Below are 9,959 nucleotides of genomic sequence, written 5' to 3'. Positions count from 1 at the left end.
TATATATATATATATATATATATATATATATATATATATATATATTCAGCCTGCTCTTGTTACCCAATAGGAAAAAACTTCAGGGATGAGTTTGTATTATTAATGCAGTCAAAGCGAAATTGAAAAACTCAATTAAAGGCTTATGTGTGATAAGTTCTGCATAATTAAAGGCGAGTCTCAGTACCACACTATGACACTGATTGGCCTTTCTTCCCTCTACAAACCCTCCCCCCCCTCCATCCACATTTCCGACACTCTGTCCACTCCACCAGCTCTCTCCAAGCCCATTTCCCTCATCGCCTTCACAGGGCCGTGCGTGATTGATGGGCCCGGCGACTCCCTCGTGCTGCTGTGTACCTAATCTCAAAGTATAGACTCGCCGTAACGCTCCATTAAGAGCCTGCTGCAGCAAAGGTGTAGTGGTTAGGGAAATGGGCCGTGGAAGGGAAGGTCACCGGTTCAAATTCCCAACGGGGTTCGTCGCTGCCTTGTCTCAGCTACGTGTCCAATTTGGGGGAAAAAATGAATTGTGACAGCTTTGCGGGGTGATACATGAGCGCAAATGCCAATGTGCTCTTCAGTGTACAAACATTGTTATAATGAGTAAACGCACATGCGACCTTCTGCCTTGCCACAGCGCCATGACGGAGGCAAAGTCAAATCTGCTATTGACACAATCTGGTAATGAGCTTGTCAGTCATCACGCTAGAGTCTGTTTACTTCCAGGATGAGGAACTGTGGGAGGTTGAGAGTGTCATTGACAGGTTTGCCGGGCTTGAATAATTACGTTCTCTGGACGGCAACAACCGTCAAAGAAATACTAGCAATAGCTTCCTGTCTCGAGAGGGCGAGCTCCAGAGATAGGCACATAACCACACAAGTCACTTTAGGGGCAAACAAATTGGATTGCTTGTTGGCCCTGTGACTGATGAGTTAATTAAAGTGGAAGGGTATGGAGAAAGAAGTCGGACACCGCTCCATTTATTTATCCCATATTGACGTTATCTCCTCGCACTTCACTGGCTTGAGTAATCGCCGCCTTTCTGCTCAAGAAAACAACTAAGGGGGAGGCAATGGACGTTGTCAAAATTCCAATTCAGATTGAAGATCACAAGGAGCGCTGATCAGGGCGGGATTTGTGTACAGGATTTAGATGAACTTGATTAAGCTGAAAGTAAGTCAGGGGTATTATGACTTCTGACTGTTAATGTAAAAATGTGATGTAAAAAAACAGCAAGTAATAACGCACGACAAGAAGCCATAAATGAAATGAATCGTTGGTAGGTTTTCCCCCTCTCTCTAATTTGAGAATCCTCTGAATGACTCATGATTTTCTTACTAATTTGCAGGAAAATGTTACGCAACCGTACCACAAAGAAATAAACAGAACATTTAGTGTCCACAGACTTGAAACTGGATTTCACACCTTTGTTTGGATCAGACTTTGTGCCCACCCACCCCAAAAAAGTCCTGTCAATACAAGCCAGTGATAGCAGTAACCAGCCAATAGTGAGTGCAGGGGCCTGGAAGACATACAGACAACAACCATTTTTCTTTTCCTCCAGGGACTGAGTGTGACGGCCTTAATGGAGCGCTCTGGCCTCATGTTCTGTGCTAAGGTAAGGATGAACGGTAATACGAGCCCAGGTTTGTGACAGGTGCTGGATGGGAGAGTGGGGGGGTTGGCTAAGAACACCGCGAAATGTGGCGAGGCCATGCTGGCGAGCGTGCCGAGACGGATTGGGGCTTAGTTTGGGAGTGGGATGCATATAGTGGGTGTTGTGCTGAGGAACCAGGTGGTGCCTGAGGAGAGTACTTTTTTGTCTCAACCAGCCACAGCTTACGTGCCTGGAAGAGAGGAACACAGTGAACCCGGAGCCGAGAACAATTAGACACCGGCCAACCCCGGCTGGATTTGCATTAGCAATACTAACAGCAGAAATAGACAGGAGAATCACTCATATGATATTGAATTATTTGTGTTTTTCAGTCACTTTCTTTTAGTTTTTCTTTTGTTTTGCACTTCTTTCAGAGGCTTTTCTCCTGCAACGTGATTCTGGAGACAATTTGGGGACGAGACTCCAAGAAGGACTTTAAGGCTGGGATTTAAAATAGCCCAGGTCATAGCAGGATTTAAAGTTATATGCAGGGTTGAGAGCTAGTGTGGAGGAAATATGAAATGTGTGAGCATGTGAGCTGAGTTTTTCCACATCTCTTTCACTCACTTCCTCTTTCTCTCTCTCACACACACACACACACACACACACACACACCCCCACACACACACACACACACACACACACACACACACACTTTTAACATATCTGATAACCAAATCCAGATAATGTAATGGAGGAGTCAGGTGTTGCTGATTCGTTGCCGGTGTGAGCCAGTTGTAAGAAACTCAGCTGGATCAAATGATGAATTGTTTCCTGAGACTAACCCCCCCCACCTGACCTCCTGAGTCCAAGCAGACCATTCTAACTGAAAATTGGAAGAATTAGAGCTCAACAAATCCTTCCTGTTGAGCGATTGCTCCTCATTCATCCAGAGTCAAATATTGACCGAGCATAAATGACAGCAGGGCTCAAAGAAACTTCTACGAGAGGCCTTGGTGGGAGATTGGCCAGTGTTGATATTATGTTAAATATGTCTATGTATTGTATTTCTGAGATATCTACTACAATTAGCATGCTAACCAGCTAGCTCAAGCCGGTCCTGTCTTGCAATTCCACTTGTACCTCGAGAAGCGATAGTGAGTCACTGTAGCATCCAGTCCGGACTCAGTCCAACATGAGAGGACGGGGCCCTTGTACATTTAGATATTTTGTTCATTGGATTGAATCCAAAGTGGAAATAAGAGAACGACTTATTTTAGCTTTGTCCCACCAGGAGACGACTGCACCAAGAGGAGGGTCTTTCAGTTAGCGGTTAGCTGTAGCAACTAGCATTCAGCCAGCGCAGAATCAAGCGACAGGGGGCCACACGCTGGTGGAGCGCTTGGTCTAACCTGTGTAACGGCTGGAACAGAAAGTTTGCTGATCTAGTTGGGAGTCTGGGCAATTCCCCCCCCCGGGATCAGACCCCCGGTGCTGGGGTTTGTTTTGGCTGAATTTGTGTCACTACAGCTCTTTGGAAACTAAAGGTCTGTCTCAAAGGCCACCTCCTTCCCTTTGTGTAGCACAACAAGCAATGAAATAGAGTGGACTTTGAAGATGTTGTGCACAATGCTGGTCCACCTGCCAGTCCTTTGACATAGTGATCCGCCCAAGATCTCTGGCCAGAAATCAGGGCAACAGAGGATGATAATCTGTGACAGGGGAGCAATTGTTCACATAATATGAAGATATTTCAAGGTGTCCACTGTGTCCTGTCACTAACCTACAAAGAGGAGAAACAAACTTACCATTCTGGTGGCTTCACCCTCTAATAAAGGACTAGAACAGTTTTTAGGAAACCACAGTTAACAACTGAATAATAATCAGACCCAATCTAAGGCCATATACTGACAGTTTTGATCTATCATTTTATCATCTAATATCATCATTATTATCCTTATTCAGTTTGCGACTGCTGGCTGCTGTTCAATGTCAAAGTGGGATTTTATAATTCATTCAGCATGTTCCCAGTAATGCAGACGCAATACGGCACAGTACAATGTCTGAGTAACTCAACATCACAGTGCAGCCTGTGGAGCTTCTCTACAAGTACAGTCATGAGGTCCTTGTTCTTTACTCCAGTACTTCCATGTTATGCTACTTTATACAACTGCTAATTAGTATGTAAAGTGCTTTGGTACTTTAATAACATTCTTACAATAATTGTTAATAACCTTGATTTGAAACTCCTCAAAATTCCATTCAAATTGATATTAAACTGTTGAAATAAAGCAACGGTTTGCATTTTTGAAGCTGTAACCAGCAAACGGTGGGATTGTCACTTGATAAGATACTTGTTTTTTTGTCACATCTAACTACTTTATAACCTGTTGATGTTAATAGTTAAAGTACTTTTACTTTCATATTTGAAATACAGGAATTCTACTTTAACATTAATATACTGTGGTTTTGCTATTTTTGCGTAGATAAAAGATGTACTTCCATCACTGATTATTGCAAATCTAGTTTTCAGTGGTTTGTGTAAGCTACTCTTTATCAATGTAGGGATCTCGTTTGAGTGCTGCTGCCAAATTTTAAGATTTAATTCAGTGTGCTACGGGAGGAGCATTTCTCTTGGTCATCCTTTACTTTTGAATTCCGTTTTATGTGAGCTCAGTAGACTGTAACATGGTCTGGTAAACAAAACGGATAACTTTTCTTACAGAAGCCTGAAATGAAGCTTCAGACGATACATTCACTGTGAAAAACATGCCCCTATCTACATACAGGCATGTTAAAACAGCACCTGTTTGGTATGACATTGTTACACGTCTTTGCCTCCTAAACATCTGTCTGTCGAAAGTTACTGAAAGTCTGTTATCCATATTTCCTCGGTAACGCACACTTGAGATGTTTAAGTGAGGGTTGCTGTGCTTCGGCATCGAGCTCGGAGGAAATTGAATCAGCCGTATTAATCAAATTTCAGGAGCTTTCGAGGTTAACAGAGAGGGATATTATTTCAGTCTAGCAGTCTAGCATTTCATTGCTCAACATGGTGTAATGAAGTTAAAAAAAATCACAGAATGTAGCTGTGCAATTTTCAAATTGACGTGTTTCAGCTGCTCTGGGAACTTGGCCACTTGGCAGACATGCGAGACAGATTTAGTCCGCAAACATATTGCAGAAAATGGGACAGGAAAAAACTCCCAAAAAACAACTGGAAAACAAAGAAGGATCCCAAGAGTTATCACCTAATACATTTATTAACTAATATTATCAGAGATGGTTTCATCGATTAACTGTTTGATTGTTTAGTCTTTGAAATGGCAAAAGTGACAATAAGTAGTCCATGAAAACTAAACTTTGGCTTATAAGTTGATAAAACACATTCCACAACATAATCAATAGTTCTTACACATAAAAGTACTAATAAAACAGAGCAGCACCATCATTCCTGAACGCAACGACACGGCTGTGCCAACTTACCCATGGTGCAGTTGGTGGTGAAGTGGGGCTCGATGGTGGCCATGTCATCCAGCGGAATCCGCTGATCGTAGCTGGCTGAGACCCGGAAGGGCGATCCTCCGTGGGTCCCCAGGGTGAGGTGGACCACCGCCCAGCTGCCAAGGAGAGAAAGCAGGAGGAGGATCAGTGTGGGGAGCAGACACCACGGCTGACAGAAACACCTGCATGCGCTGCGGGGGTCGGGGGTTAGGGTGGCCTGGGCCGTCCGGGCCTGCACCGCCTGAGCGCCCAAAGCCTCAGAGGAGGGACTGTCCAGGGCTTCGGCGGAAGCCATCATGGGGGCTTCCACATTCCCTTCCATTTGGGGAAGTTCACCTTCTTCCGTTGTCTGTTGCATGCCCCCCACCCTTTGAGCCCACCCCAGACTCCCTGGGTCTAGCAGAGGTGGTCAGGAGCGAGGTGGTGCCTCGCTTGAGAGCTTTTGGCTGGTGCGGAGTGGGGCTGCAATTCGAAGCCTCTGCTGCAGCAGGTGTGCGGTCGCGAGACACACTCGGGTCAAGTTATTGTGTGTTCGTGAGCCGCAGTCCTGCGCTGAATGCTGTCCTCCCTCAACCAGCGGCTGGCTTCATGTAGGTTAACTGTCCCTAATTTCATTATGCAAATTGTGCTGTTTTCTCTCTCTCACTCTCTGTCTCTCTCTCTCTCTCCTCCCCCAGTCTCTTGCCCATCCCTTCATTTTTACACTGACTCCACATTTAGCAAACAAATGACTTCCCTAATGACATTTCTCACTGCCGTACACACGAGGCAACAATGATTAAAGTACACAAAGAGATGCAAGTGCCACCGCAGTAGCTCATGCATTGTTGCACATTGTAACAGAACTTTGTTTGGCCATTTGAGATCTGCCATCCATGCTATCATGCTGTTGCACCACTGTTTTCATTGATAACGTGCAGTTTAAACAGACATGTCACATCAACATCAACATCTTTTTAGGTACAGTACATCACAACACAACACTATACTATTAATTAATTAATTGGTGGATTAATAAATACTAAGTAAAAATAGCCTAACATATTTTTAGCCAATAATGTGCAGGAAGATAACAAAAAAAACCTGAATGAGTTGAAAAAAATGTGTAAAAGAATTCGCTCAGAGAAATAATAGCACACTGATGGCCAGCAGGGGACGATGACTGGTTGCAAAAATAATATTTATGAGAAAATGACCCTACTTCTCACTTGATTTTATTACCGCCGTAAACATTGTGAACATGAGTTTATGGTCTCTATCTGTAGCTTAAAGTCTTCTTCAATACATGATGTCAATTGAGTGAATCATGTCGCTACCATGGTGATGGAGGAGACACTGCGTATTTGCATTCCATATCTAAAAGAGTTTCCTTCCTTCCCCAGATGCAAACATTTTATAATCTGGTAGAAGATAAATACTATTATTAAGATCACCAAATTGGAACAATGTCACTAATTTGTAAAGGTTTTAACCACCCACAGACAGGTGATGTCATTAATCTCACAGATCTCAGCAGGTCTCTGCTTTTCAATTACGACAAGTCCGCTGGGAACTGTCTGCGCCGTGTCTATTTCGGGGTTTATGCTGTGCTTTGTTTGGGTAGAATTGTGTTAGTAAGTACAGCAAACATAAATTCACACACACACACACACACATACAAGGACCCACTATACAAACGCGCTCTGAGCTTTTTCTGATTTCCCCAATGTCTGTGCTCGAGCTTTGCATTACTACCTCTGGCAGCTACCCTTCTCATGTGTTTGCGCTTTGTTTAATGTTGTGTTGGCTTTCCTCTCTCCGCCCCTCCTTTCACTGCTCTCACCCAGACACTGCTCAGAGTGGAGGGAGGTGTTGACCAGATGGGAAGTGATGTTAAAGCACCAGGGTATACGGAGTGGGACCTGCTCCCCTGCCATATCCCATAATAGAAAGGAAATGAAGCCCCAGATAAGGGCTGCCACTGTCTCTTTGATAACCTTGAAATGATTTGCTGAGCCACATACATATGGTCCTCCTCAGTTCACCATGGTTTCAGCTGAGGGGCCCACATTTAGAAAGGGCCTCACTGCTGAATGAGCACTGAGCATGGTGATGATGGAATTGTATATTGCACAGGAATGCTTGTCTCCTTGTGCATATGCGATGCAAGCAAATACACTGCAACGCAATTTATTCTTTAAGGTCCCATAATGTAGAAAGTGAAGCAGGTCTAGGTGCTATATAAATACTGTGAAAGTATAAAAGCTCAATCCACATGGAAATGCATACGGCCCCGTATTCACAAACTGTGCCTTTAAAAGAACGTTGTGATGTCACAGCTTTTCACTCACCAGGGTCGTGACACACCCAGATGCGGAAGACCGGAAATGACGACCAATAAGGGCCGATTGGGCTTTTTTTCGGAAAGGGGGTCTTAAAGAGACAGGTGCTAAAACGGAGCGTTTCAGACAGAGCTGTATTCAGACGGACCATTTTAGAAAAATAACGTGTGGGTTTTTTTTTACATTAAAGCATGTAAACATGTTTTAATAGAAACCCTAAATACAAATATGAACCTGAAAATGAACATGATACGTACCCTTTAAAGCTAGATAAATATGGAAGAAAGGGCTCCATATATGAATATGAAACCTCAGGGCTTGGGCAAAGACTTTAAACAAAGTGTAAACAAAGGAAGTCGGGCTTGACATTGAATCCGCTTAATGTTCTGATAATGAAATGGACAGAGGGGTATGGCATCCAATCTAAAATGATCAACGTAAAGCTGAGAGCTCTCTTTCTCTCTCTATCTACCGTCAAACTGAACACAAGTCTCCTGGACCACTGAATTATTGTCATGTCTCATCACGCTATGTCTGCGCTGGCACTCACAGGACTGATTAACTGAGCAGAGCTGCCAGAGCACATCACTCAAACATTTAAACCTAATTAGTGGTATACCATGCAAGGCACAAGGCTCCTTAATATAAATAAATAAAATGAAAATGAATGATAAAGACTCTTCATGCGGGAGTTAGATATTCATGACTAATCCGACTGCGGATGCTAATAATTCTCGTTGTGTCCTAATGGGCTGTTGGTTATTTAAAATCACCTGACCTTTGTTCTGACTGCTGTTTGGTGAAATTATCTCCCATGATTGGAATGTTTTTTTGTTTTTTTTTTCCCTCACAAAAACAAAACAGCTCAAGCCAACTAATCTTTGCTGCCAACTGACGATTCTCCTTTCATAATGCTATTCATATGCTCCCTTACTGCTCTGCTCTGGCTAATGTAGCACTTTTAATTTTCATTTGGTGTGTGTGTGTGTGTGTGTTTGTTAGTGAGGATGTAGGATGCTTGTATCCTAACCACATTAGGGCTTATTTGTCTTGTGGGATCTGGTTTGCATTAGCTTTGAGTCTCATCCATCAGGACAAACAATGCATGAAGAAGTGTGTTGTGTATTATCTTTTTCTCAAAAATCGTTTTCCCTAACGGTGTGAGGCCTGTGTGGACACATGGTCAGAGTGAAGCTAGTACCAGACAGGAAGACTAGCGTTAACATTGCCTTACGGGCGTGTTTATGCGTGTTCGGTCCTCAAAACAGACACCATCTTGCAAGCTTTCTATTCCTCACATTCTCAGGTTGGCATTAAGAATTGAGTAAGGAATAAGGTTTTGTTTGGGGTTAAGGGAGGAACAGAATTTATTTAAGGTCCTCATAAGTGTAGATCTAAAATGATGTGTGTGTGTGTGTGTGTGTGTGTAAGACAAGCTGTCAAAAAAAAGTGTAAGTGTCTTCACTGTGTGTCCGTTGGCTGTGCTTCAGTGATTTCAATCACATGTTGTGGTTGGTTAGTTTTTTATCACTGTTCACAAGTCCGGAAACAATTACAGATGCAAAAGAAAATGTAAAAATAAGATTTAAGTTGAGTTCAACCTTAAGGGGGCGCTGTCGCACATAAAGCTCACTATGGAGTGGAATGGAGCCAATCCTGCAGTCAGCAGCAGTTGGCCAAAGGTTACAGCCATTTTGGTTGTGCTTTGCTGAAATTGCTTATGTTGTTCGTATTTCTGTGGCGCGTACAAAGCTGACATCATGCCTTTTGAATCCATCGGAGTTCAAATCAATTAAGTTTCAGATTTCCCGGGGACTCACCCTGAATGAATCCAAGTGCTCCGCAACAGCCATAAGTGACACCACAGAGATATCCAAACAAGAATGTCAGTTTCTGTCAGCAATTAGTCAAAATCAAAACAAATTTGCAAAATGCCAAAAGTTAATTAGTTTGAGATGTGGCTGCGGGAATGTGCCAAAAATGATTACAAAAAATAAAATAGACACATCGGGGTCACATACTGTAGCTGAAGGAATGGGTAATGTCAAAAATCTACAACGTCTCCTTGTTCCATCCAAATGGCACTCCACAAAACACAAGCATGGAGACAGAACACTCCGCCTATAATGTGTATGGCACAGTATACAGTGTATGGTAAGCCATCAACCTCACATCTTCAGGTGCATGAAATGGAGGTTTTCAATCTGAGAAGTCCAAGTAACCTGTTGAATGTATCTGCAGTAAAACTGAAGGAAGGGGGGAGGATAGAAATGGAAACTGCTTTACATGGTAATGACATTTTTTACCCCCAAGAGCCATTGCCATTGGTTTCGATCATGCCGACTGTTTTTCAATCCAAGTGTGTTTTTTTCATTGGAAACATGAAATTCATTAAAAGTGATGCTGCATTCGACTCGGTTTCCATAGAGGCGGCAGGGGTTAAGGACTTGGGATGTTGGGGGGGGGGGGGGGGGGGGGGGGGGGGGGGGGTAGTGGGCGGGGTGGGGGCCAATGGCAATGCCGCTTTGTTTTTGGG

At 43.4% G+C, this 9,959-nt stretch overlaps 1 protein-coding gene across 1 annotated transcript in view; it reads right to left on the bottom strand.

The window, feature by feature from the left end:
* alk (ALK receptor tyrosine kinase) overlaps nucleotides 1-9,959 on the bottom strand; it is a 383,896-nt gene that overhangs the window by 83,707 nt on the left and 290,230 nt on the right. Inside the window, exon 5 of the mRNA XM_031866715.1 lies at nucleotides 5,085-5,218. Within this exon, the coding sequence (XP_031722575.1) occupies nucleotides 5,085-5,218 (134 nt within the window). The remainder of the gene's footprint in view (nucleotides 1-5,084; nucleotides 5,219-9,959) is intronic.

Source organism: Anarrhichthys ocellatus, unplaced genomic scaffold (assembly GCF_004355925.1).
Source record: "Anarrhichthys ocellatus isolate YVR2014 unplaced genomic scaffold, GSC_Weel_1.0 scaffold36, whole genome shotgun sequence".
NCBI classification, from domain to species: Eukaryota; Metazoa; Chordata; class Actinopteri; order Perciformes; family Anarhichadidae; genus Anarrhichthys; species Anarrhichthys ocellatus.
This window is presented reverse-complemented; position numbering and strand designations above follow the sequence as displayed.